Consider the following 27,843-nt stretch of genomic DNA (forward strand, 5'->3'; position numbering starts at 1 on the left):
AATATCATTAAAACATAAAAATAAAAAAAAAATCAATGAATCGCTGACACCTTTGAAAATTTTACAAAAATTAATTTAATAGGTGAATTTTCGTTCTGAATTTACAATAATAAAAACCTCTCCATTCTTAGCACTATGTACAAAGCCTACCACACATTAATTTGTTTACAATTTATGTACCTGTACATATGTTTACCCACTACTCATATCTAAGTATTGATTTAAATATATTTACAACTGTCAGGCAATTTTAAAATACTTATTTTTATTTTATTCAGATTTTAAAAACCGTAGGAACGAGTTGGAAGTATTTGTTCAAGTCGATGGAATATAATCAGCATCAGTCGTAGATTATCAATTAACATTAATCACGTGACAACCAATGTGGTTCATCTTTTGGTATTTTACTCAATTTATCATCCTTTTTATTGTGATAATGTTGATGATAATCGCTAGAAAATCCAACATACTGATGAGAAGATTTAGATTTTTGGAACGGTGAATGACTCGGCGAGTACTTGTTCTCCTGCAACTCCTGAAGTTCTTTAAGCGAACGCATCACCATTTGAACATCTTTATCCTGTTCACTCGGTGGAAATGTGCTCGCGTAAACCAATCCGTCATCAATCAAACTGGGCTCTTTCCGCTTACCCTCGCTTGTTGATCTCGGAGACTCCTCGTTTATTATCTGGCTGAGAAAATTGGTAGCAGCCTCTGTTTCCTCAATCTGCCTGTCAATCTCCTCTTGAGATAGCCCCAACTTAGGCTGGAGAATACTTGAGACCTCATGTTTCGTTATCGATGAGGACTGCTGAGGTAAATGCATTGTTATTATTTCCTTGCGTCGCTTTTTCATATCACCCGATGATTTGTATTTATCCTCTATCCAACGATCGCATTTTTTATCCTTGCTATCAGCGGTATTGACACCAACAGTTGCAATAATATCGCGATCGTCTATCTTCTTGTCAGCATTGTCATTAAGTATCCGATGTTTAAGTGGTAGAGATTTAGATCCAGAATTATTAGACACTAGAAATCCAACTTTAACATTGCCATGCTCGACAGCGGTGTCTGAGAACGGTGTTATCGAAACAACGTCTTTTTTAACTTCATCCAATTTATTGGCTTTCTGGTAATCATTAACCGGTGTTATTGAAACAGTACTACTAGTTAAATTAAGTGGATTAAATTTATCAGAATGAGCTTTAGGTTTTTGTGCCATCAACTGAGACGTAGGTACCACAGATATTTTAGCTATTGGCGCTGGTACGCTGTTATCCAGATGACTAGACGGCGTTGATCCCTCTCGTATTTTATCTTTGTATTTACTGGTATTGTTTGTTTGTTTTTTCTCCGCTGGTACTGCTGTTACTGCTAATGTCGTAATTTCTGATGATTTAACGGCTTGCGAAGAAGGAGACGTATAACTTATGTTGTCTAAAGAACTAGAACTTTTTAAATTTGTCGGTGTCTTAGAACGTTCTTGTTGATTTAAATTATTGATATTTGTATTGGTACTTGGTGTGTTTTCCAATCTCGAGGTACAATTATTAGTAACTATTTGAGCGTTGTTCGCTTGTACGTTATCCTTTGATTTTTTCAGTTTTCTTTTGCCACTGCAACAAAGTCATTCAGTTTTGTGGTGTTTTTTTTTTTTATTTTTTTATTTTAAGCCGATAAAGGATTACAAGGTGCAGTATTAGAGTTAAGAAAAAAAAAAAGCTTAAGATGTTTATTTTAATAACAAAATTTAATAATGCATACAAAAAATTATCCACTCATTTATTATTCACAGAATGAAATTAAAGAAATAATAAAATATTAATTGTTAACAGAAATTTTATAAATGAATGATTTTTTTTTTTTTTTAAATGTAACTAAAGAATTTAATGAAAACTTTGTTAAATAAATTGTTAAACGCATTCATTAAATAAATAAATAATGAACAGAAAACATGGCACACATTTAACGCAGCTGACTAAAACGATTTTTTTTTTTTATTACAAAATAAAAGTAACAACTAAAAATAATTAATCTAAAATCGTTGGTTTGAGCAAAGAAATAAGGCTAAATTTAATCCAGTACAACGTAGACCCTAAAACATACAACCACCAGAAAAATAAAATCTACGTGCGTAAAAATAAAAAAAAATTGTGAAATTTAATAAATGATCGTTTTTTACAATAAATTATTAGAATTCAATAAAAAGCATCAATAATAAATAATTTTTCAATTAAATTGACTCGTGCAGATATATACAGATGACAGTCTGTGTAAACTGTTCAAAGCATTGAATATAAAGCATTAGTAGATCATGAGTATTGAAAAATATATATATGCTTACGGTGTTTCTGGAGTAGAGTACTTTAATAGAGTTTCAATGGTTACCCAACCCTTGGGCCAAAGCGGTAAAATTTTACTCTCCATGAATGTCGAGACAAATGAATCCATATTTTCTTTCCTTGGCTTTCGAACTTTGTAATATTGGCGCCATACTGTTGCTATGTCACACACCGCTTTCCTAATAAATTTAAAATTCATTTATTATAATTGTATCTTAAATTATTATAATAAAAAAAATAATTTTTAGAAATGTTTGTTACATTCGATTCGGTAATATTACTTTAACCCATAGTGGTCATTATGGGTCTAGATGACCCCAGGCAATTTTTGAGTTGCTCTTGCTTCGAAGATACACGGAAAAAAGAAAACTCGAAAAATTACAGTATAAAATGTAAAATCAGTCCCGTCGTAATCAAAACTAGAAAAATTACAGTTTGAAATAACATTTTTCTAAATTCAATTTTTTAATTTAATATTCAGAGCTTTCAATGTAAATATTACATTCTACAATGTAATTCTTATAAAATCTGTAATAATTACAATCTGAAACTGTAATTTTTCCAGTTTTCATCGCGAAGCGCCACGTTGCATTATATACTGTAATTTTTCGAGTTTTCTTTTTTCCGTGTATCATTCAAAATGGTATCTGTGATACCATCTATGATTGTTTGAAGATTTTATGAGATTCATGGGAATTTACGATTTCAATTGCACAAATAAATATATTTTTTGAAAAGCTCGACCTAACCACTTTTTATTCAAAGTATACGACATCCGGAGTAGAACCCCGGAGGTCATTTTCATTTTTCTTAAAAAATGAAGTTTTGATGAAGTTTTTAGTAAAAAAAGTCAAATTTTTCAAAATTTGACTTTCTCGCATTTTTTTTTACAATTAAACAATTAAGAAAAAACTAAAAAATGATTGAGTTATCAGACGGAAGTATTAAGAATTACTCTCATAAACGGCTCAAGTGAAAATGTTGAAAAGAACGCAAGTAGCAACAATATTTTCCGTGCATGGGGCCAACTAGACCCAGTATGACCACTACGTTATTTTTAAGAAGTGTGACCATTACGGGTTAATAAAAATAATTTTATTCTTACTTGGCTTCAGATGTCCACGGGAATCGCTTGCGTGGGAAATTTGATTTCTTAGATACTTTTTCATTTCCATCACTGCTATCTCCATCAGACACCGGAGCTTCAAAACTTCTGAAAATATAACTTTATTAGTTATTTAAATTTTTAATAAATTGTATAAAATATTAGTTGAAAATTGATCGCTATAAAAAATCTAAAATAACAATGACTCGAGTGATGTGACTAATGATTGAAATAATGATACTGATGATAAATAGCCCCATACCTCTTTCTGCATTTTATATTTCGATAATTTTATAATGAATTAACATAACTAATGATAATGCAAATAAAACAATGATATAACCGTTAGAAAAAAATTATACACAATTAATGAATAATAATAATTAAAAAAATAGAAAGAGGTTTGTTTGAGGGGCGCCTTACCCACAGTACCGGTATATCTCCCAGTATAAATGAGGGCTGGGAAGTAAAAAATTTCAGTAAGTATTCAAGTGTAAAAAAAAATTATTTTTTCTCTTGTTAAAAATATTTAATTAATTTTTTTGATAATCCCTTAATAATTAATTAAACAAAATAAATATCTTACTTGTCTTCAGCAACTCTGCGACACTCTTCTTCAAACTTTGAAACAGCGGCTGGCATTAATTGCTCAATTATCGCCTTCAACCTGAAACAGCATTGAACTTTACAAGCGTGGGTAACTTTTACTCAATCGTGGTCATTAACAGATCGTTAAAAAATATTATGCCACGTATAAACAAAATAAAATTTGTTATTCTACCTCTCCATTGGTTCTCGGACTTTATTCTCGGCTTCTTGAAGGCTCAACTTTTTAATCCGATTGCTCAGAGTGTTTTTGCTGCACGACATAAGAGGCGCGAGGTTAGTGTAGACCTGATTCCTAACCGCTGGTGAATCCATTTGCCTCAATTTTGTATCCAAGCTAAGTTAGAAAAATAAAGTTAGATTTAATGGCTGCAGCGATAAATAACTTTTAATGATATAAGGTTAAAAACACTGGCCTTGTTTATTAATACTTGCAATTTTATTCTAATTAAAAAAATAAAATGTTCTCAAAAAATCAATTATCTAAAAATTTATAATTCAAAAATTATATTTATTAATTTATTAGAGTCGATTTGTTTTATTTAATTAAAATAAAATTGCAAGTGTCAATAACTGGGTCTTTTACCTTAGTTAATATTTATAAAAAAAAAAAAAAAAAAAAGTAAGTAAAATAAAAATTACTTGAGTATCGCAGAATTAGCGTAAGCATCGAAAAATTTAATTTTTCCATCTTTGTTATTATTCTCGACGTGTTTTTTAAGTTTATTAATTATTTCCTTAACATCCTCAGGTAAATTATCAGGCATTCGACAATCGCTTTTATCCCCGTCCTCGCCCTCCGAAGACGTACCAGCAACAACAGATCGTGACTTGTTCGAATCCACGGTATCTCTACTGTCATCATCATCAGCCTTGCCATCATTAACGACACTTTCAATAGCATTATCAACATTACTATCTTTAACCGTTAACTTTTTTCCATTGTCTAATTTTTTATTATCATCTAAACCATTAGTCACTGGCTTTTTACTAATTTTTTTCGCAACATCTTTTGTTTTTATAACATCACAGGATAATTTTTTTCTTTGCTCTTGATTAGTATCAGACGAAATATCAACTTCCATGTGATCTCGTTTATCATCAGTATTCTTCTGTTTATTTAAACTATCTACAGTCGACTCCTCGGTTAACTTCTTTTTTTTCTTAATCATATTATCATAATTAACTTTTTTCTCTCCATTTTCATCTAATTTTGATTTCTAAAATAAAATTATATTTAATTATATATACTATGTCACTGTGAATGCATACAAACATCTAGACTAATTGAGGGATAAATACTTTGGGAGCTGGCTCAACAATTTCTTCATCATCTTCTTCAGATGAGCTGGCTAATCGACTATCTCTTCTTTTAGGCGGCGGGCTGTTACTATCTTCGTCATCATCACTACTCTCGCTGCTGCTTGATTCATTATTAGTATGATTAAGAGTACGTGCCAGAGAAACTTCTCCTTCTTTAACAGCAAATTCTAACTTCCCCCAATTGATGTAGAAACCTCCGTGTGCTGTTGTTACTCCGAGAGGGACTATTTCATCATACTGTTTTAAAATAAATCATTTTATTAGCGTTAAATAATAATAAAATTTATAGTTCAAGAAAATTTTTAATAAAAAAAAACTTACAGCATCTGTGTTATCAATAAACGAATCATTTTCATCATAACCAGCTCCAAGATCAACATCGTCATCATATTTTTTCTTATTCTTCTTCATTACATTGCTCGTACCCTAGAAACAAGTTTCATTAATTTTAATTATTTATTTATTTATTTATTTAAAAAAAAAAAAAATCTCTTTTAAGGGGGAACACCACTGCGACGATCGAAAAAAAGAGGTGATTTTCGGGAATTATTTTGACAGGGAAAATAAAGGAATTTGGGAATCGGGTTTTTTTATTTTATTAAGGGTACATTAAAGATTATTACCCTAAATTTTTATTAAAAAATATTTAATTATTATAAAGTTATTAACAGTCTCGTGGAGCACTGGAGAAAATTTCCCCCCTCCACGGTCGGTTCGATAACTCGAAAACAGATCATCTGAAAATAAAAACCCAAATTGCTTTTTAATCAGTAAGGATGTAGTGATCGTCGCACGTACGGAATTTGAAAAATTTTTATTTTAAAGATTTTTTTAGCCGGGTTAAAACAAAAAAAAAAACAGTAAGAATAGTGAGAAAATTTTCAATCAGTCGCCATTTTTTTTTAAATTAAAATTTTCAAAATTCCGTACGTGCGACAATAATTACGTCTTTACTAATTAAAAAGCAATTTGGGTTTTTATTTTCAGATGATCCGTTTTTGAGTTATCGAACCGACCATGGAGGGGGAAATTTTTTCTAGTGCTCTACGAGATTGTTAATAACTATGTAATAATTAAATATTTTTTAATAAAAATTAAGGGTAATAATCTTTAATGTACCCTTAATAAAATAAAAAAAAATTCGATCCCCAAATTCCTTTATTTTTCCTGTCAAAAAAATTCCCGAAAATTATCTCTTTTTTTCGATCGTCACAGTGGTATTCCCTCTTAATAAAAAAAATACATACATATTTAGCTTCAAATTTTCTAGCAATTATCCGCTCCTTCTCATCATCATCATCATCGAACGGGTCCAGCCCATTGGTATTTTTGTTCTCCTTACTCCTCTTTTTCTATAAAAAAAAAAAAAAAAAATAAATAAAAAAACAAAATAAATAAGATTGCAGTGAAAATAAATACAAGTCGCGATTCCCAATTCTTATTTATCCAACCGTAAAATTACCCGGTTCGCAATATCCCACTTCAAATCCACCGCGCTAGAAATATATATATATATATTCATCTAAGATCATGTGTCATATATTCGACTTAGGGCAATAACCCGCCTCGAAGACTCTCTTTCTCATATCACCAGTATACAGCCGCACATAGCACGAAATTGTGATTTAAATCCATAATAATAAATAGTAAATTGCATTCGCTCGAGTATCGTCGCACTCCATACCGTACTTTCACCGCCCATCTTAAACTTAAATTCACCTTATTTTCTTCAACAATTTATCGCTAAAATATTTTCTCAAAAAAAAAAAAATATTAATCTCACGGAATATTATTTTTTAATTTAAAATCTAAGTTATTACTTTATAATTTAAATATTTAAATATTTAATTTCAAATTCCGTGGTAGCATGCATGTATAAATTATACTTATAATAAAAAGATAAATGTGTAAATTAACTAGTAAAAGATGAGCAAAATGTACGAAAGTATCAGGAAAACATGGATGTACTGTCGTTATACCTGTCTCGCGTATATTTAAACTTATATTACAGTTATAAACTTTCCAATCTCTTCTATATATATATATATATATATATATATATATATATATATATATGCCGCTCAATGTCTATATATATAGCTATATATATATATATATATATATATATAGCATATATATATATATATATATGCTATATATATACACAGTCGTATTGTAGAACTACCGTCACTTTATACAATACATCGGGGAACCAGCTCTTTCAGCATGCTCTTCTGATAAGAGGACGCCGAATCGATGGGCGTCTTTCATCAGACCGCTTTTATTTACCTCATTGACAATTCGTAAATACATCATTCAAGTTAAACTTTGCTTCCTAAAATAAAATCGAGTATTTACAATAAAACAAAACTAAATTTAACTTATCATAAATTATTTTTAAAAAAAATTAAGCAATTAATTTTCCTGATTAAATTAAAACTAAAATCGTTATCAAAGCGCAATTTGTTATCAGCAAACAAATCGCCTGAAAAATGTTTTTTAATCATTAATTACGAATAATTAACTAACAATAAATGATAATAAATATACGGCGTAAATATACGAACCAGCGAAACACAAACATAAAAAAATAATTTATATTATAAAATGTTACGCATGCATGGTCACGTTAATCCGCATAATAATAGCAGGGTTTAGTGTCCTTCTTTCGTAGTACATACATATAGCGAAAGGAAATTACAATTCAAGTATCATTACACACATACAGACGTAAATCTGTGTATGCAAAAGGTGTAAGGCTCTCGATACAATACAAGGTGCAAGTATGTGTGCATATGCAGTGCACAGTGTTTAGATAAACGAGATATATCGTAGAGATGAGAAGGAGTCTCTTGGTATATATCTAGATTGCACTAGGCAGATGGAGCAGATGTTTTATTACAAATGACCATGCTAAAGACATTGACAACCCACTGAGCTAAATATTAATATTAATATTAAAATCAAGTACAGTAAATTTCCAAGAATGCCATAATAATAATAATAATCATTATTATATATTTAACTGCTGAAACAAGCAAATACCGGATGTTATTTTATAAATTAAAGGATTATTTTTTTGTTTAGTCCATTAATCTGTCAAGTAAAACTGCATTAAATCGATCTGAGCCTCTAGTCTTCAACTTGTGCCAACTGAAGGTTTACTACACAACACACATATACATCTTGTCTTCTATGTATGTGTATATATACAAGACAACATACAACATATATGTAATAAGAACGACTGACGCCACGTAGTAACAATGAAAAAAAAAAAATATAAAAATAATTATTTTCCGTAGCTATCTTAATATTTTTAACAAAATAGATAAATTTATAAAATTCTAGTAAACTAGATGCTTATCATCAGAGTAATTATTAGCAGCAGTAGAAAGAATGAAAAAAAATATGAAGTAAAATAAAAATTAAAGCTTGCTGAGGTGAAATGGAATCCATAGTTTTTGCGCGATCAAGAGTTTAACCAGCAAGACAATAATTTCTAGCCGAGATAACCACAATCCGGTGTCAGAGGCTTACGCGAGGTTTGTTTATCATCGGGCTCGTAGGCGGCAAGAGTACCACCGTTATTCGGGAATATAATATTATTATTTAGGCAGTGATAACCTTTTTAGATACTGACCTCGGCGGATTTTAGGAGCTGAGTGTAGTTAAACTCAGCGTATGCCGTCTCGTTCTTGTCATCCAGACAGAGCTCTAAGCGTATGGAGGGCGCGAGCTGTTTGCCCTTTTCTCTTTTTTTCTCCTTAGTTGCGTTACCCAAGGAACCCGCTGATTCCAGGCTCTGTGTCGGCACTCGTTTTACACCTTCGGACATTATTATACATATGGCACGTCACTATTTTAATTAGATCACGGACTATCACGGGCACTGCAATAAACCACTTGGGGACACAACAACGTGGTCCTTCTTTTTAAACAATGTACCGACATGAACACCATTCGGACCAGTTGTAGCAGCACGTCGGCTATCTTCAGTTTTCAGTAAAGACTGTTTTTAGAGTGCGCTAGTAGTACTCACCAAAGACCACTACCGTCAACCTTTTCTAATGTGTGTATTACTGTGTACTAAGCGGCCATCCTACTTGCATTGTTATTATTAAATAATCCATGTTTATTTACTAATTTTATCATTAGCGGGAGGTTAAATTTTTATTGTTACGATTTTAATTTTTTACTTATTGAATATGATTTCAGCGTGATAATTTATTGAAAGTTTTAGGTTATAAAAAAATTTTTTTTACCAATAAAATATTTTACTGATGTTTAATTTATTCGTTATTTAACTATACAACTACTTTCACTTCTATTTTAAAATAAAAAACTTATTAAATTGTTCTATGACATTAAAGTTAGCAGTTACTTGATTATTTTTTAGTTTTTTTTTTTTTGACAAATAAATTTGTTCCGAAAAGTTATTTAAAAAAAATTGCATTTTTTATTTTTTTAAATTTCTACATGTCAATTTTTTTTTTTATAATTTCTTTTGCCATAATTTATTTATCAAAAAAATTTTTTAAATTATCAAATATCTGCTAAATTAATTTTCATAATTGTTTTATGAAAATTAAGTTAGCCGACATTTAAAAATTTTTAGAATTATTTTTATTGAAAAAATTAAAAAAAAAAATGTCACTTGTAAAAAACTTCATAAACTGTAAGTGAAATTTTTTAAAAATAGTTTTTTGTTTTAATTTAATTATTAAAAAAAAATCAAATAATTAAAAACGTCGGATAACTTTAGTATCATAATTGTTTTTTGTAACTTTGAATATAAATATTCTTGTTAAAATTAATTTAGCAGATATTTGATAACTTTAAGAATATTTTTAACAAAAAAAAAATAAGAAAAAGAATTGACATGTAGAAATTAAAAAAAAATTAAAAATCCAATTTTTTAAAAATAATTTTTTGGACAAAATTTTTGTGTTAAATAAAATTAAAAAATTGTCAAGTGATTGTTAACTTATGAAAATTAATTCAGCAGATACTCCAAAATTTTTAGAAATTTTTTAACAAATAATTATGGCAAAAAAAATTGACATGTAGAAATTAAAAAAAATTAAAAATGCAATTTTTTAGAAATAATTTTTCAAAACAAATTTGTTTGTTAAAAAAAATTAAAAAATTATCTAGTGATTGCTAACTTTAATCTCATATATTCTTACATTCATTAATATTAAATGTAAAATTTTACCAACACAGTTGTTCATTTTTTTTATTTAATTGTCACAGACCACTTTGAAAAATATTCTACAGCGGAAATGGTTAATTATTGAATTGATTTCAAATTTAATATATTATTTTTAATTTAAAGAATTGTTATAAGTTATAAGGCACAAAGAAAAAATCAATTCTACATTTGAGAAACAAAAAGTATTTTAATGTATCAGGTAATTTAATTTTTTTTATAAAAATTACAATTTTGATCTCGAAAAATGGAATTTTTCGAAAATCAAAATTGATTTGAATTTTAATTATTATTATTTATAAATCAAAATTGTTACATTTTTATGTTTATTCAGTCTTTTCAAAAGACAGCTTATATAAAAAAAAAAAAAATCTATCAAAAGTTGATATTGCATTTATTTATAATAGATTAAATAATAAATTCTTACTGGACCCACGTAACTAAATTTCTTCTGTCTGAAATTGAGACTTTGCAACAGCCTGCAAACAGTTAATAAGCAAAAATATTATAAAATTAAGCAATAAAATTTGAAATTTACAAATAAAATGATAAATAAATATATATTCTAAATAATAAGCCAATGTACAATTAAAACCGTTGATCCCTAATCTTACAGTATACAAAAATAAAAAAAAAAAAAATATAAAATAAAATTAAAACTAATTATCATCTTTGTCATTTTGTTTAGATATTTTAACTGCTGAGAATTGCTGGCCAAGTATCTTCATGACTCCTTGGTGGTTACTGTCTTTACATTCTTTTCTAACAGAACCGTAATTTTCTTTTACGAACAGAGCAAACCCACTGGGTTGTTTGGCATTAGGTGTTTTAAGTTCTACTCTACCTGATCTAGTTGTTCGATTGACCAGCAATTCAAACTTTCCAAAACAATGACCGCATCTTTTTCGTGAGATGTCCAATGACTTTGAATGACGTCCAATACTATTAAAAAAAAAAAATATTTTACAATTAAATAACCGGAGATGAAAAGGAGTTTCACCAAATCGACGTTCTAATTAGCAAATTGTCTAACTCCATTTTAGAGAATCTTCTATTTGTACGAAAAAAACAATTAGTTCAAAATTTATTATCACTTTAAAAAAGCATTTAATATCATTATTATCTAATAGAGATATAATATTTAGGTTTAAATCATTCAAATAATTTATAATTGGATTATTGCTACATCAAAAAGTTAAAAAATCACCCTCTAAAAAATAAAGAGTTAGACAAATTGCTAATTAGACCGTTGAAATAATTATATAAATATATAGTTCTTACCTATATCCACAATCAACACACCGATAAGTGTATTTAGTTGTAATTTTATAATCATGACAACGTGTAATAGGCGGTAATTCTGGAAATACTTTAAGAGCTTTAGAAGCCCAAGATCTCCAATAAATCCCATGTCCATCAGAAATTTCATTGATCAACCAAGTAGCAGCATGACACATCTCGTGAATAAGAGTATCTCTAAGCCTATTAGGCTCATCCAGAATTTTAGTTGACAAAACAATACGCGAAGATCTTTCCGGCTTTCCAATAGCGCTTCTGATCATTTTGTTGTAGCAAAATCCAGCGGTTCTGCGCATTCTGGCGTTCCACTCAATGGACATGTTCTTTGGTAATTGACTATCAAATACTTTTTCATTAAAAATTTTGTACAGTCGCTGACAAAGTTCATCTTTAGTTAACTTATAATTCAATCTATACTTCTTGGCTTCCGGGTGAACTTTCTCCAACGCCACTTCCTTGGATAGTGATTTGATAAAGCTCACAGTCACAGCAGGTTGCTTGAAAACCACAGGTGATAATTTAGATGTCGGCAAATTTTTAATTCTCGACACAGGTTTCGGTAAAATAACTTCACCAGGGTCATACTCACTCGTAAAAGATCCAGAGCTTTTGTCATCGCCAAAAGACAGTCTTTTCCTGGTGTTTTTAACCACCGGAGTTTTATCATCATCAGAGTCTGAATCACAGATCTCGATAACTTTTTTCTGCAACTCAGACATCGGAGTTTCTTTACGTCGAATGGTGTGACTTGGTGGAATAGGAGTACTCAACGCCGTTACAAAAGAAGTTTCAACAGCATCATCTTCAGAGCTAGGCCAGTCGTTTATGAAACTGTCCCGTATATTCCTAACATTCGGCGGCACTTTCTTCTCTTTTCGCGAAATAACAGGCTTTATCGACTTGACAATTTTATCAGACCTTCTTCGGGCAGTGTCATGAACTTTCTTTTTTACTTTGTCAGTTCGTGGTGCTGTTCTAGATTCCTTAGGAAGCAGAGCATCAGCATTCTTGCGCCAGGAATCACCATAAAGTCGAGTTAAAATATCCTCGCAGTCCTCAATCCTCAAACTGGGTGTATTAGTATTGGAAGAATCATTCGTGGCCTGATCATCAGACCTTAGAGTCTTGGTTGCAGTCTTCGTTATAGAAAGAGGAGTTAAATTTTTAGATGTCCTAGGTCTGGGTTTGGTTTTCTTCACAAAATTATCCATCGTTTTTTGTACTGGTTTATTCAAGCTCTTAGAATTTCCTCCAGTGCTTGGCGTGTTTAGATTTTTCTTATCAACTGGTTCTAAACGTTTCAAATTACCTCCACTACTTGGTGTAGTAACTCTCGATCTGCCCGGTTCTGAACGTTTAAAATTACCTCCAGTACTCGGTGTATTAGACGTGGACGGTTTTAAATTTCCTCCAAGATTTGGAGTATTTCTGTCAACATTTTTCTTCCTAGCTGGCTCTAAACGTTTAACATCACCAGTACTTGGCGTATTGACTTTTGACCTCTGAACGGGCTCCAACTGTTTCAAGTGTCCTCCAGTAATCGGAGTATTATCATTCGTTTTAGTATTACCGCTAGTAGCTGAATTTATCTTCGCCTGAAACTTGGCGCGATTATTCGGAGTCTGATAATTCTGCTCGAGTCTTTCAAGACTGCTGTTACCAGAACCAGGACTATTTGGTTGAGAAGGACCGATGACGCTCAAAGAAGTGTCACTTCTTTGATCAAAGGCAGTGGACATTAGCCAGCGTGCGATATCTTCCTTCTTGCGTTCACTCGGTGACAACGACTGACGTTCTATGGGATTAAGGTACCCAATAACACGTGTCTCAGTAACATTTATTGCTGGTCTTTCACAATCTTCCTCTTTATTGTCACAATCATTTTCCTGGGAGTCCGATACCTCCGAAGTTGTTTCGTCGATCCAAGCCGGATGTTGAAATTCCGATTGATCCTCTTTCTTGCTTCCACTCGATGAATTACTGGTTTCCAACTCAGACTTGTTAATTATATCCCTGCCCCGCATTAGCCCCGGTGAGTTGTAATTATTCGGAGCTTTATTTTTCTGCCACTGTCCGGGAGAATCGTAAACAATGCGCTTCGATTTAACTGCTTTTAATATCTCACGCGTTGCTTTTTTATTTACCGGCGTTGCTGGATTTCGTTTAGTGAAACCCGGAATTATGCGAGCGTCATTAGTTTGTTTGCTTAAGACTTTGTCAACACTCGAGCCCTTTGTCTCTGCTAGTACACGATCACGCTTGTCGCTCATTGGCTCGAGTTTTCTCCGATCGGCGCTAGCATTCCTCGGGCTCGGGTTCGGCAATTTAGTTAGACTTTCCGAACGCATTATTTGATTTATAGTTGGCGTTCTTAAATCTTTTTCCGATAAATAATTAAACCCGAGTGGGGTGCCATTCCCACTGTCATTGGATACCGATCCATTGTTTCTTCTATCGTCGTTGTTCAGCTGAGTTGATGTAAATATATAGTTTGTTTTAGATTTTTTATGACTCTCGTCTTCAGTCAAAATATCAGAAGAATCTATGCTACTGATAGTCAACGATGGGGTTCTTTTAGTCTCACCAATTTTTTTTAACGGCAAAATTGTATTACCTTTATTATTTGCTGGCGAAAATGATTCATCATCACTCGAGTCGCTTATTATTATAACTTCAGAAGATTTAACTTCCTGTGTCTTTTTATTATTATGGTTTATATTATTTTCATCAGAAGTTTCTTTTACAAAAATACTGTTTGTTACTTGTAATACAAAATCTTGCGAGTTGTCACAGTCTGATGTTATATTTAATATTTTGTCATATATTTTATTATATTTATCACTAATGCTTTTCAAATTCTTGCCATTATCATTGTCATATATTTTATTCTCAACTGATAGTGGATATCCTGAAGCAAAATAAGATTAATAATTTACTTACATAAACAGAAATTTAAAAATTTAATTAAAAATAATATACTTACGTCTATTTGTCGTTTGTCCTTTTGTATTATTGCATTTTTCCATTATAATTATTTATTTAATAAGTAATAAAAAATATTTATCAAATAATAGAGTGTATAATAATTATCAAATTTAAGTTTAAAAGTAAATGTAGTCATAAAAATATTGTGCCGAGTATACAAAAACATCAGCAAATAATTTTTTTTAAGGTTTTTTTAAAATTACAAACTATCATGTATCAGCTGATAATTATTTGTAGCACTTAATATCGAATTTATTTATTTTTAACTGTTGTTATCACTAATATTTAATTATTACAAATAAATTCGATACAACACGTGTTTTTATTATTTGCAGGGATCAACAACTTTGAAAGCGTCGTCAGCTGATTTTTCCGTTAAAATTTAACCGTTGATACCAACTTCTTAAATTTTAAATGGCAATATAGATGGCAGAGCTGAGTGTTTCAGTTTAAAAATAAATTTGCTACTCAATTTATCCATTAAATATTTTTTATTTTAAAAATCTTACAAGATTTTTTTTTATATTTTTTACATTATCTGTTTATAGCAAAATTACAAGTCTACTAACATATTTACTCCGAGCAAGTAATTACATTTTCAGTTCCTAACGTAAGATAGATCTACTATCCACTTTCGTACGATTTACAAAATTATTTTTTTTAAGATACAAAATTTTGTATTTTTTTATCAAATACATAAAATTTTATTCAATCTTAAATATAGATTCATTAAAAATTAAAATATATATAATATATTTATATTTTAAATAATATACTTAAAAGAATTAATTTACTTAAAATTTAATTCTTAAAAAAAAAAAAATTAACAGACAAATTAAAAGTTTTAATAACTAAATAAATAAAGAATATAAAAAAAATCAACCTAAAGATAATTTTTAAATATTTACATACAAGTTATACATTTATTTGTATTAAAACTTTTAATTTATCTTAATTAAAAAATATATTTTCAACTAAATTTTATTAATAATTTATGATGGTGAAATCAGCAGACATCAAAAAAATATTGTTAGAAATTGCATCTATAATTTTTTATAATTTCTGCATGTGAAATTAAAAAAAAAAAAATTATTAGATGTCTGCTGATTCCTGTTCCATTAATAATTTTCGATTTCTTGTAGCAAATCTTACTGTTCTTCAGAAAACTTTCTTAATTCCCAGCTGACCAAATAAAATCGAAAATAATACAGCTCATAATTTTTCAGTGAATTAATATCTGAAAAATAGAAACAATATAACAACTTGGCTATAGTAAGAATATTGAAATAAATATGATACTGAAGTTAGCTGACAGCTGTCAATTTTTCAAGTTCTTAAAACAAATCAATTACAGTAATAAAAATGCTTGTAAAAATCTTCACCAATAATTTTTTTATTAAATTTTTTCAAAATAATTTCAATGAATATTAAGGGGGTATTCTAGTCTAGAATTTTGAAAAAAATGAAAAAAATTTTTTTTTCATAATTCGATAGTTTAGATATTCAAAAATATCTCCCTGAAAGGATTTTTCAAAATTCAAATTATTTTCAAAGTTACAGCCGTTTTAGTGTCGTGGAAACTAGACCGGGTTGAGCGGACGACTGCAACAATAGACTACGGGTGGTTTTAAAAGTTATGAAACCTATTTACGAATGCTTATCAGATGATTCTTTATTAGAACGTTGCTTGGGCAGCGAAACTCAAAATAACAACGAGTCACTTAACTCTTTAATATGGACATTTGCACCCAAACATATCCATGCCGGGTCCCAGACAATTGAGATTGCTAATTGTTTAGCAGTTTGCATTTTCAATGAAGGCTTTTATCCTATTTTACAAATAATGAGTCTAATGGGAATAAAAATAGGTCTGAAATCCCATGGGTTTGCTGTTAGGCGCAACGCAGTAAGGATTGAACGGTCTGAGGTTCGAGCTTCAGATGCTTCAAAAGAGGAAATAACTGCTCGTTATACAGAGAGAAATGCTGAAAACAGTCAATATGAAGTAGAGGAAGGCCCAATGTATTAAGCTAGGATGGCTGATTAAGAGAATGTAAGTTATACGTACTATTTTATCAGTTACGCTGCCTGAAACTGAACGTTAAACTTTAAACGCGTTTTTCTCGAAACTACTTTTTTCGATACGGTGATGCAGATATCTTAGGTTCTAATCAGCCGATTTACTTGAAATTTAGCATGAATATTCTTCAATTATCTCGCTTTCGCAATGACCAATAAAAATTTCAAATTTCAAATTTGTAATATTTTTAAAAAATTGGAAGAAGTTGAAAAATGAGTAAAAAAATCGAATTCTATTTTTAAACAGCCGCCTTTTTTTTTTTTCTCTATTTCAAGGACTTATATCTTTTTGAAAATTTATTTTTTTTTTTTGAAATGTATTTTTTTGTATTCTTGAAATATCAATAAACAAATGATAAAAAATTGCATGGCAAAAATATTAACTGCTTCTTTTATATTAATTGGCAAAAAACGCTCGAAATTCAGACCTCTAGACTAGAATACCCCCTTAAGTTAGCCGACATCTAAAAATTTTTAGAATTTTTTTTTATTAAAAAAATTATTGTAAAAAAATAAAAATAAAATTTCAATTGTAAAAAACTTGAAAAACTGAAAGTGCAATTTTTAAAAAATATTTTTTTGTTTTAATTTAATTATTGAAAAAAAATTAAAAAATTAAAAACGTTGGCTAATCTTAGTATTATATAATTTCATTGTTATAAAATTATAATAAAATTTCTAATATCAGTTAACTTCAGTGTCATAAATAAATCTGTAATACTACCGTGTATGATTCTGGAGATGTATGTTTTACTCTGAACCTTCATCGGAGGGCAACCACCAGGAAAGTGGACCTAACCCTGGCTCGTCGACGGCACCTTCCAAAACAAAGGGTGAAATTTTTTCCTCAGGCTGTTGAGCCCCTTCACTAGTTGTACTTTTAGGAAGTGGTGTTTCAAAGAACTTAGACTCATAAACTCTAAATCGCACCAGCTCGTCGCGGTCCATATAGAGGGGATGTGTTTTTCCGTCCCCAACGTCATATTCCCAGATCCAAACTCTATCTTTGGAGTCATATCTCGACGGACTCTGAAGTTTTGATGGAGGAATTATGATATCGTCAAAAAATCCAAGACTCACTACAACACCTTCCTCACTGCAGCTACGAATTTTCCCAATGAGGATTTCTTCTTTGAAAGGCTTGAAGACGACATACCGGAAGACGACTTTTGTGTGCGATGATCCGTCACCAGGAAAAATAAAAGACTCTTCTATTTTCTCAATATCGAACAAAGTAATGCACAGGCCAATGTTTAAGAATACTTTGTTGGAAAGTTTGTTGTTCAATTCTTTTGCTATTGCCTCATTAAAATTGCCCTTAAAATCTTTTGGGGATATTTTGACTACATCTTTAAATCTTGTAAGGATAAACATTTTGTTTGCTTAATTTACAAAAAAAAATAAAAAAAAAAAAAAAAAGATAGAAATATAAATACTCTAAAATTAATCAAAGTTAGACACACGTGTGTGATGTTTGGTTACACACTTCCACTTGTTATTAACCTCAAACACTTACTTGGAGTTTAATAACATAATATATAAACACAAGCACATGTCAGCTGATAGATATAGAGACCTCTGCAATATTTTCTTTCAACATCATTGTATTGATTTCAAATGTAGTTTAAAATTATAATTAGCTATTTAATGAAAATTAAGTTAGCCGGCATTTATAAATTTTTACAATTTTTGATGACATTAAAGTTAGCAGTTACTCGACTATTTTTTAATTTTATTCAAGAAAAAAATTTTTTCTGAAAAATTATTTTTAAAAAATTGCATTTTTAATTTCGCTTAATTTTTACAAGTCAATTTTTTTTTCTCATATTTTTTTGCCATAATTTATTCGATAAAAAAATTTTTAAAACTATCAAATAATTGCTAAATTAATTTTCATCAATTTTTGTTATCAAAAAAATTGAAAAAAAAATTTGAAAAACTACACGTGCAATTTTTAAAAAATATTTTTTAGTTCTAATTAAATGATTAAAAAAAAATTAAAAAAATTAAAAACGTCGCTTAACTTTAGTATTATAATTATTTATCATAAAATATTAAAAAAAAAAAAAGATTTTTTCAATATTCTTTGATGATACCTATTCAAATTTCGATAAATTCATGATGCTAAAATCAGCAGACGTCTATAACTATTTTCTTTATTTTTATTACAAATTGGAAAAAAATCAAAAAAATTTCAGCTCCTAAAAATTCACAATTTTTTTTTTTTTTTAAATTACGGAACAATTTTGTATCTAGTTTTTATTTCAATATGAAAAAAATAATTTATTAATTTAAAAAAAAAATCAATCTTACATAAAATAAAATTTTACATGATAATTAAGTAGTATTCAGAGCTAGAGGATCATCTTCATCAATTCGATAATCAAGAATATCAACTTTTGTCAAATGATGCCTTTGCCTATGAACTTTAAGTGATCCAGGTTGACTAAAACTTTGTTTGCAGATATCACACGTGTAAGGTCTTTCACCAGAATGAACTCGCTCATGTCGAATAATATGACTTTGGTGATGAAAGCTTTTGCCACAAGTTTTACAAGCATACGGTCGTTCATTTGTGTGCGTTCTTATGTGAGACTTCAAGTCAAATTTCTTAAAAAACGATTTCCCACACTCTGAACATTTGAAGTTACGTTCCTTCAAATGATCTCTCTTGACGTGTTCCTAAAAAATATAAATTATTTAATCCTTGTAATAATAACAATAAAAACTAGTTAATAATTTAAATACTTAAATATTTTCTTACATTAACTTGAGACAAAGTACTGTAAACCTTTGGACAAATCTCGCAAACAAACTTCAAAGGCCCATCAGGCCGATGATTACCAGCAATATGTTTATTAAGCGTCGACTTCCAAGCAAAAGAAATTCCACACTGTTTACATTGGAATTTTTGTTGATCAACAGAGTGAGTTCCTGCATGCTGCTTCAAGTTTGAAGTTGAAGAGAAAGATTTATTGCAAACAGTGCATCGGTACTTCGGTTTCACCAAATCTTTTATCCGCAACTTACCTTGCGATTTTGACTTACACCGTTTTTTACGAACGCTATCAACAGTCACGGAAGCCATCGCTTGACTAGTGACTCCCGAGAAAATATTTTGATTTTGATTTTGTAAATTATTATCATGACTTTCAAAGTGAACTGTATCACGGACTAGTTCAAAAAACTGTTCTCCTTCCTCATTTTGTACCAACCGTACCAACGGTGTTTGAGCCTGGGCTTCCTCGTTGTTAAAATCTGCGACCAGGTCATCGGACCCGCGATAACCCTCAGGATTTTGATCTATCGGTTGTAGTTGCAAATTTTCTAACAAATTAATGTTGGTATCTTTTAATTGTTCAAGTACTGAATTAACTGTCGACTGTAAATCCCACTGCTCATTTAAATCTTTATCGACAACTGCTATTGGCAGCGTGTATGATTTATCAACGCAGTAATTTATATTATTAAAATGATTATCGGGTAATATCACATTATCATGCAGCTCCAATGAATTAAGTCCTAAATTATTTAAATAGTCAGACTCGCAAACTTCTATTAAAAATTGATTTTTCTCTATATGAACACAGTTTGGATTATTAACACTATTATTACGTATTTCTCTGTTTGAAATTTCTAAATTTGTAAATTTTTTAGCCATTTCAGTTCCGACGTCATCGCGCTGCATAAGATCTGTCGTTGGTAATTCCAATTCATCACAATAAGGGCTTAGGATATCAGAAATGTCAATACTTTCATCACGGACTGGATCAATACGCTCCAAAAAATTGTCAGCATTAAAACATGCATTTCTTGTTTTATCTTCATTCTGCGACACCTAAAACATTGTTTTTATTCAATTATTTCCACGACTAAATTAATTAATTTAAATAAATATCATTTATATTATTAAGAGAATAAGAAAAATTTTGTGTCCAGGATAGTCAATGATAAAATCGGTTTTTTTAGTTAAATTTAGTGTCATTGCAAAGATCTTGATTTCAATTTGTGCCTTTTCAAATTTTCATATCATTTTCACCGATAGTCAATTTATTAAGATAAGTATTTAGGCTGCATTCAAAAATGCTCTATCTCTAGATCATAATTAAGAAATGACCTTGTATCTTGTCAACTATTGACATTTTTAAAAATATAAGCTCATCCCGATGTTACACTCATCGAGACCTTTCATTTGAGTACCCACATCAATTTTTCATATATTTTATATATTTATATATATTATATATATGTATATATGAAAAATATATCAAAATGCATGTGGGTACTCAAATGAAAGCTCTTGATGAGTGTAACATCAAGATGAGCTTATATCTTTAAAATATATGTGTATTTATGAAAAATATATCAAAATTTAATGTAATTAAATTAAAAAAAAATAATTGGTTTTTTTAAATTGAATTTTTTGAAAATTTTTCTTGCTATCATTTTTTTGTTATAAATTTTTTTAAATTATTAAATATATGCTTAATTAATTTTCATTAATTGAGAAATTACCTTGTATCTCGTGAACTATTGACATTTTTAAAGATATAAGCTCATCTTGAGATTATACTCATCGAGACCTTTCATTTGAGTACCCACATCAATTTTTCATATATTTCATATATTTACATATATTATATATATGTATATAAGAAAAATATATCAAAATGCATGTGGGTACTCAAATGAAAGCTCGTGATGAATGTAACATCGGGATGAGCTTATATCTTTAAAAACGTCAATAGTTAAGAAAGTACAGTGCAATTTAACAAGTCATTATTTAATAAGGCAAAATTTTATTTATTTATAGTTCGTCATGGCAGTCACATAATGACTGCAAGGTTGCTAGTTGATACTTAACCTGATAAGCTTTCTGTGGTTCTGGTAATGGTTTATGAGTTTTTTCATGTTCTTTTAAAAGCACCATCAGCTGAAAACTTTCGCCGCATGTTTGACAGTAATGATGACGTTTTACAGACTTACGTTTAGCTATTTTATTTTTTGTTACAGTCTGAAAACTTATTTGTCCATGTTCATCATTTGTAGTTTCATTATTTCGTTCGTGAATTAATTTATGTCTTGCCAATGAACTGACTTGAGTAAATCGCTTACCACAAACATAACATGGGTATGGTTTAGTTCCTACAAAAAATAAATAAAATAATTTATATTATCAATTCTTCATAAAATTAAAAATATAGAAATTTGAGTATCTTGTTTTGAATGACACAATTTTTCAACCAAAATATTTTGATCTAAAAAAATGAAATTACCTTCATGAATCCTGAGATGACGTATCAGATTAGAAATATGATTAAATTGACGTCCACAAAACTCGCAAATGCATTGATTGGTACCAAGATGAACATTGAGATGTGTCTTCAAGTCAGCTTTGCGAAAAAATCCTTTTCCACACAGCTGGCATACTTGAGATTTTTCACCCAAATGAATGCTCCGCACATGGTAGTCCAGCTGTGAAACTCGATCAAATACTAGCTTACATTTTGAACATCTGAATGGTTTATCTGAACCGTGATACAAGCCCTCGTGTTCCTTTAATCCAACTTGCGATTTAAACAACGTGCATTTGTCATCACACTGCAAACATTTCCAAACTTCTCTCCAGTGCAATTGCATGTGATTTAAATACTCATGTTCACTTCTATAAGAATTGTTACATTCTGTGCAGGTGAAATGACATATTTCATTGTTTTGCATTGTTGATATTTATTAATTATTTATATTTTCAATCAATATTTATTCATTTATAAATTTAGAATGTTTTTGTTTATAATTCTTAACCTAACCTAAAATTTGGAGCTCTTGAGATTTTTTCTGACAGTTTCATGTCAATAGCCATCTACTTGCGAAAATATTCATGATACTGAAATTAACAAACATCTGATAATTTTTATAGTTATTAAATTATTCTAAAAAAAAATTTAGTAAAAAAATTCTCTTTCTAGAAATTAAAAAAAATTATAAGAAAAAACTTTCTTAAAATAAATTTTTTTTTATATTGATTTGTTATGAGAATTTTAAAAAATTGTCGGCTGATTGCAGTATCGTGAATAATAATAATAATAATAATAATAATAATAATAATAATAATAATAATAATAATAATAATAATAATAATAATAATAATAATAATAATAATAATAATAATAATAATAATAATAATAATAATAATAATAATAATAATAATAATAATAATAATAATAATAATAAAGCTAGCCGACGTTTTTAATTTTTTAATTTTTTTCATTGAAAAAATTAGAACAAAAAAATATTTTTTAAAAAATGCACTTCCAGTTTTTCAAGTTTTTTACAAATTAAATTTTTTTTTACATAATTTTTTCAATAAAAAAAAATTCTAAAAATTCTTACATAGATGTCGGCTCATTAAATTTTTATTTATAAATAATTCCCGTGACTGTAAAAAACCTGTCGAATTTAGTTAATTGATTTAAATAAAAGTAATTACGAAGCTAAAAATTTATTGACCTTTTTTTAGTTTCTTTTTTAGTCTGGTATTAGTGTTTCTAGTTGTATTTTTTTTATCCAATAATTTAATAAATTATATTACAATTCGAGCACATGTGGCTTTAAAATCATATTAGATGATATTACTAGTCAGTCCGTTTGAATGTTAAATAATTTCTTAGTTAGAATTTTTCAAGAATTCTAAACTTACGATCTAGTTACTTAAAATTACTTAATAAGATCTCTGAATAAATATTAAATAAAATCATAATTATAAAAACATATTGATATTTATTACAAAATTTGTAATGCTACAAATTACATCACGTCAGTCTCACAAATACTCAAATACAAAAAAAATGCAATTGAAAATGTTACAAAAATAATAATAAAAAAAAACTGAATCGTGAAACCATGCTAAAATTGATAATTGAATTACAAATAAAATCGATAATTCATTTCACACTAGTTACGAACTATTAAAATCGGTTTGGAATTGCACATGCGATGAATTTTCATTACATTGACTAAAAATATATATTTAAAATTTAAGCAAATTTTATTGTTCTTATTCTAATTGATAACGTCAATATTTATCTATGAATTAATGTTATCAAATGAAATTGATCAATCATGCCAGATTAATATAAAATTAATAAATTTTCTAAATATGGTTTTCTCTGCTTCGTATGAATTTCGAAGGCGTCGAGCTGATCACAGAATTAAAGTTACCCTGCCAATCGGACAGTCTTATTTCACTGACAGATGACATTCCGGTGTGACGATCGTCCCAATTAAATCCTTTCTTGACAGGAGTAAAACTCCGGTTATTTGTAGTGTTAGTATTAGTAGTATTGTTCATACTATAAGTCTGATAACCAGTGTCTTGTGCAGAAGTAAAAGCACTGGTGCTCTGATCCGAAAATCCACCAGATGTGAAATTTCTTCGTCCTTTGTAGCTTTCATTAGTAACATTCTTACACCAATCCACTGAATCTTTAAATTTGATAACATTGTCAATTTTAGTTGATTGTTTTTGTGGCGTAGTCTCTTGGATCAAAGAAACCATTTCAACTGTTTCGTTTTGATTGTACTCTTTACTTTCAATTACTGAATCAGCCATTGTATCATTTAGAGTTTCTAAAATAAAAAATAAGTAATCAAATTAATTACATAAATTATATATAAAAAATAAAAAAAAATTAATTTTGTTTTATGAACTAAAGTCATTAGATAGTAACTTAGATAGACTTTGCTTTGAGACAACGTTACTTTTCTTATTCTTACTGTCTTATTATTATCATATTCATTACTGTTTAACTACTTTTATTATTACTATGTATTCATTTATATGTAAGGCCCTTAGGGAGCTAAGGCTTCAGGGTTAAAATTTTGATAAATAAATAAATAAATAAATAAAATAAAAAATTTTAAAAAATGATCAAGAGTTAAAAAGAATGTGTTGAATGAGATAACTATATGCGGAGACGCTGAGACAATCAGTTTTGTAAAAACCAGAAAACGATATACAAGTAAATCTCATAATCTATACTAATAAATGGAGAGCCGGTTTTTTTTTATCCGGTTATACTGCAAAAACTACTGAACCAATCGGAATAATACTTATAGCATAAGATGCAGCATGTTTCAGAGAAGGTTTTAGTACAGTAAAAGCTCTTAAAAGTTACCCAGGTTGTCTTTCTCGCTCTTATTAGTGTTTTATGAGAAATTGAGACAGAACTACGGTAGCTTTCAACAGCTTTCACTGTATATGATCTGTTGGTGATTACTTATCCGGAGTCTATATTTTTTTGATTTAGAAATAATGAATTTTTATTGTAATTAAATTTATTCTATTCAATTATCATTTGTTTAAAATAAATTTTTTAATTCTATTAGTTATGTTTGTACACTAGGCAGATTTCTTAACTTATGAGACCTGCAATTTCTTTAACTGAAACTTTCAATGCTCATTAAAAATTTTTTTTTTCAAATCAATAATTATTCATTTTTGTAAGAAAGACACGGGAATGTTAAAATGATTGCACATTGAAAGTTAGAATGAATATTAGCTAGAATAATTATATGGATAAAAGGTTTATGCCAATTCGATAGAATTGAGAATCTGTACAAATCAAAACAATACTCTAATTAAATTTCAATTCTATATCTAAAAATGTAATTCTATAAAGCGCCTAGCGGAGCAGGCGAGTAATAGCTAGTAATAATATAAAAAATAAAAAAAAGTTTAAATAAAAATAATTGAATTTTATTCATTTTACCTTGATTAGCAGCCAATTGAGGATTATTATTTTCTTTTTCCTCCAAGTACGAGCTGTCAACACTCATATGCGCTGAGAAATCAAGTCGCGTTACAGATTTACGCGACCGAAGACTATTGTTAGCTAAATTATTTGATGGGTTACATATAGGTGACATGTCCGGTGGTGAAATTAATTTATCTGGTCTAAATGACGTATCATAAGTTCTCTGCATATTACTTAATCCTTCCTATAATAACAAATCAAAAAAAAAATTATTTAAAGTTAGTTACTTTTGAAAAATTAGTTAAAAAGAATAAGAAAAAAAAATTTACCCCAATAAGCGTTCCATGAGCCATCATTCCACTGCGAGGAGGACTAGAATTTATTTTAGACGGAGACAAAATGAGCGAACACTCAGAGTCATCTTCTATCGAATCGTCATGGTTAAAAAATAATTTTCTCCTCAAGGAACTGTTACTCGAGCTGTTGGCTTCGTCATTATCGACCTGCTGGTCTTGTGTAAAAGTAAAGTATGGTTTCAGAGCATCTTCGACATGTTGAGGTAGCTTTGGTGGAAGAGACAATTCTGTTTGCGCCCAGCCTTAAATAGAAAAACAAACATCAGTTATTACTCAATATTCTTAAAGAAAAAATAAATAATAATAATAAAAATAATTTACAATCTCTAGTAGTTTTTTCAGTTTTTTCACTATCCATTTCCTCGATCAAGCTACCAGGAGTAGTCATAAGCTGCTTAACTGACTCTCGCCGCTCGTTCCATGGGCTCGGATGAATTTCTTTAGCAGTAAAAAATTTATTTATAGCTTCCTGGGCTTGCTTCTCGACTTCCGGGTCGGAAGCATGAGACTGCTGGAGAGAAAATTCTTCAATCGCTACAGGTTTCAACATCGCCAACTCATCGATCGTCCATGAAAAAGGAGAATCATGTGTTTTTGTCGGCACCTAACCATACAAAAATAAAAAATTTAATAAATTTGTTGTAATTATTTAAGATTGTACAGATAGTATAAAAACAAGTAATTTATATGACACTGGAGTTAGCAGACGTCTAAAAATTTTTGATTTTTTTTTTTATTAATTAAATTACAACTAAAAAGATATTTCTAAAAAATTGTACTTATAGTTTTTCAAGTTTTTTACATATCAACGTTCTAATTAGCAAATTGTTTAACTCCATTTTAGAGAATCTTCCATTTGTACGAAAAAAACAATTAGTTCAAAATTTATTATCACTTTAAAAAACCATTTAATATCATTAACATCTAATAAAGGTATAATATTTTGGTTTAAATCATTCAAAAAATTTATAATTGGATTATTGCTACATCAAAATGTTAAAAAATCACCCTCTAAAAATGAGGAGTTAGACAAATAGCTAATTAGACCGTGGATATGAAATTTTTTTTTAATTGTTTCATTGAAATTATTTTAACAAAAAATTTCTATAAATTTTGGAATGTCGGCTTAATTCACTATTAATAATTTATTTAAAAATGTAATTACCTTGCTGAATATCGTAGGACTGATTACTGACATATGAAGTCGATTAGTAAGATCAGCATCAAACGGGTTCCTGGCAATAAATTTAGTCAAACCTGAGGGTGGTGTGCAATGACTAGACAGCATAGAAATTCCTCTTGATCTATCATTGCTGTTATAATTTTTCCGTGCTTCAAACTGCTTCAAAGGTGTTTTATAAATCACTGGGCTCAGTGGAGATGATGACTCTCGTTTTAGAGAATTTTTAATCGGAGTTGACATTAATTCTTCCATTATTTTGTTAGTTTTTTAACAGTCGCAAACAAGCAGCTTCATCAATTCTCAGAATAATGTTATTTTTTTTTAATTAATTAATTAATACTTGTCGTAATTATCCTAGTTTGTTTATTAAAAGTCAGTGGATTGTCACTCCTTGTCCATGTTGTTAGTCTTGATCTGCTTGAAAACTGAAACGAGAAAAGATTTAACGGTTTTTATGAATCTGTACGTTTTTAAAAAAATTGTTGGTCTGACTGATCCAATTTATTTTGAGATTGGTAATTTGTCGGTAAGTAAGGTTACTCAAAAAATTAGGTGACGGGTGATTACTTGTAGTTGAGCAGATGGCGCTTCTAG

At 29.2% G+C, this 27,843-nt stretch overlaps 5 protein-coding genes across 8 annotated transcripts; all 5 read right to left on the bottom strand.

Moving 5' to 3' along the window:
- Nucleotides 1–20: 20 nt before the first annotated feature.
- LOC123261207 (ubinuclein-2) lies at nucleotides 21–9,426 on the bottom strand. Of its 2 annotated transcripts, XM_044722750.1 has the most exons (11): nucleotides 9,023–9,426; nucleotides 6,627–6,731; nucleotides 5,701–5,805; nucleotides 5,359–5,616; nucleotides 4,699–5,276; nucleotides 4,232–4,393; nucleotides 4,037–4,117; nucleotides 3,874–3,909; nucleotides 3,451–3,558; nucleotides 2,348–2,524; nucleotides 21–1,619 (listed from the first exon to the last, which is right to left on the bottom strand). In XM_044722750.1, exons 1-11 carry the CDS (start codon nucleotides 9,215–9,217, stop codon nucleotides 365–367), a joined length of 3,060 nt encoding a protein of 1,019 aa, XP_044578685.1. In that variant the 5' UTR covers nucleotides 9,218–9,426; the 3' UTR covers nucleotides 21–364. The 2 variants fall into 2 exon arrangements, with proteins under 2 accessions (XP_044578685.1, XP_044578686.1); XM_044722751.1 differs by lacking the exon at nucleotides 3,874–3,909 and having other exon boundaries at nucleotides 9,023–9,423.
- Nucleotides 9,427–10,904: 1,478 nt separating this feature from the next.
- On the bottom strand, nucleotides 10,905–14,972 carry LOC123261206. 3 transcript variants are annotated; one of them, XM_044722749.1, is made up of 4 exons: nucleotides 14,874–14,971; nucleotides 11,873–14,798; nucleotides 11,436–11,533; nucleotides 10,905–11,070 (listed from the first exon to the last, which is right to left on the bottom strand). In XM_044722749.1, exons 1-4 carry the CDS (start codon nucleotides 14,914–14,916, stop codon nucleotides 11,015–11,017), a joined length of 3,123 nt encoding a protein of 1,040 aa, XP_044578684.1. In that variant the 5' UTR covers nucleotides 14,917–14,971; the 3' UTR covers nucleotides 10,905–11,014. The 3 variants fall into 3 exon arrangements, with proteins under 3 accessions (XP_044578684.1, XP_044578683.1, XP_044578682.1); XM_044722748.1 differs by having other exon boundaries at nucleotides 10,943–11,533; nucleotides 11,873–13,199; nucleotides 13,257–14,798; nucleotides 14,874–14,972; XM_044722747.1 differs by having other exon boundaries at nucleotides 10,944–11,533.
- Nucleotides 14,973–17,678: 2,706 nt separating this feature from the next.
- On the bottom strand, nucleotides 17,679–18,497 carry LOC123261213 (DNA-directed RNA polymerase III subunit RPC8). Its single transcript, XM_044722757.1, has one exon. The coding sequence runs from the start codon at nucleotides 18,326–18,328 to the stop codon at nucleotides 17,705–17,707; it is 624 nt and encodes a 207-aa protein (XP_044578692.1). The 5' UTR covers nucleotides 18,329–18,497; the 3' UTR covers nucleotides 17,679–17,704.
- A 765-nt stretch (nucleotides 18,498–19,262) lies between these two features.
- Nucleotides 19,263–22,822, bottom strand: LOC123261208 (zinc finger protein 846-like). Its single transcript, XM_044722752.1, has 4 exons — nucleotides 22,231–22,822; nucleotides 21,819–22,099; nucleotides 19,719–20,792; nucleotides 19,263–19,636 (listed from the first exon to the last, which is right to left on the bottom strand). Exons 1-4 carry the CDS (start codon nucleotides 22,673–22,675, stop codon nucleotides 19,292–19,294), a joined length of 2,145 nt encoding a protein of 714 aa, XP_044578687.1. The 5' UTR covers nucleotides 22,676–22,822; the 3' UTR covers nucleotides 19,263–19,291.
- A 1,054-nt stretch (nucleotides 22,823–23,876) lies between these two features.
- Nucleotides 23,877–27,700, bottom strand: LOC123261211. The gene is made up of 5 exons (XM_044722754.1): nucleotides 27,232–27,700; nucleotides 26,388–26,670; nucleotides 26,040–26,308; nucleotides 25,726–25,954; nucleotides 23,877–24,583 (listed from the first exon to the last, which is right to left on the bottom strand). The coding sequence occupies exons 1-5, from the start codon at nucleotides 27,499–27,501 to the stop codon at nucleotides 24,108–24,110; spliced, it is 1,527 nt and encodes a 508-aa protein (XP_044578689.1). The 5' UTR covers nucleotides 27,502–27,700; the 3' UTR covers nucleotides 23,877–24,107.
- Between the last annotated feature and the right edge of the window lie 143 nt (nucleotides 27,701–27,843).

Source organism: Cotesia glomerata, linkage group LG3 (assembly GCF_020080835.1).
Source record: "Cotesia glomerata isolate CgM1 linkage group LG3, MPM_Cglom_v2.3, whole genome shotgun sequence".
Lineage (NCBI taxonomy): Eukaryota > Metazoa > Arthropoda > Insecta > Hymenoptera > Braconidae > Cotesia > Cotesia glomerata.

Coding starts and splice junctions, on each gene's coding strand:
- LOC123261207 (XM_044722750.1), bottom strand. CDS start 9,217: ATGTCCGAAGGTGTAAAACGAGTGCCGACACAGAGCCTGGAATCAGCG. Junction 5,806..6,626: donor GAAAATTTGAAGCTAAATAT/GTATGTATTTTT, acceptor ACTTGTTTCTAG/GGTACGAGCAATGTAATGAA. Junction 4,118..4,231: donor GTCCGAGAACCAATGGAGAG/GTAGAATAACAA, acceptor ATGCTGTTTCAG/GTTGAAGGCGATAATTGAGC.
- LOC123261206 (XM_044722747.1), bottom strand. CDS start 14,916: ATGGAAAAATGCAATAATACAAAAGGACAAACGACAAATAGAC. Junction 14,799..14,873: donor AGGACAAACGACAAATAGAC/GTAAGTATATTA, acceptor ATTTTGCTTCAG/GATATCCACTATCAGTTGAG. Junction 11,534..11,872: donor TGTGTTGATTGTGGATATAG/GTAAGAACTATA, acceptor TTTTTTTAATAG/TATTGGACGTCATTCAAAGT.
- LOC123261208 (XM_044722752.1), bottom strand. CDS start 22,675: ATGCAAAACAATGAAATATGTCATTTCACCTGCACAGAATGTAACAAT. Junction 20,793..21,818: donor AACCACAGAAAGCTTATCAG/GTTAAGTATCAA, acceptor ACAATGTTTTAG/GTGTCGCAGAATGAAGATAA. Junction 19,637..19,718: donor GTACTTTGTCTCAAGTTAAT/GTAAGAAAATAT, acceptor TATATTTTTTAG/GAACACGTCAAGAGAGATCA.
- LOC123261211 (XM_044722754.1), bottom strand. CDS start 27,501: ATGGAAGAATTAATGTCAACTCCGATTAAAAATTCTCTAAAACGAGAG. Junction 26,309..26,387: donor TGAAAAAACTACTAGAGATT/GTAAATTATTTT, acceptor TTTCTATTTAAG/GCTGGGCGCAAACAGAATTG. Junction 25,955..26,039: donor CTCATGGAACGCTTATTGGG/GTAAATTTTTTT, acceptor TTGTTATTATAG/GAAGGATTAAGTAATATGCA.
- LOC123261213 (XM_044722757.1), bottom strand. CDS start 18,328: ATGTTTATCCTTACAAGATTTAAAGATGTAGTCAAAATATCCCCAAAA.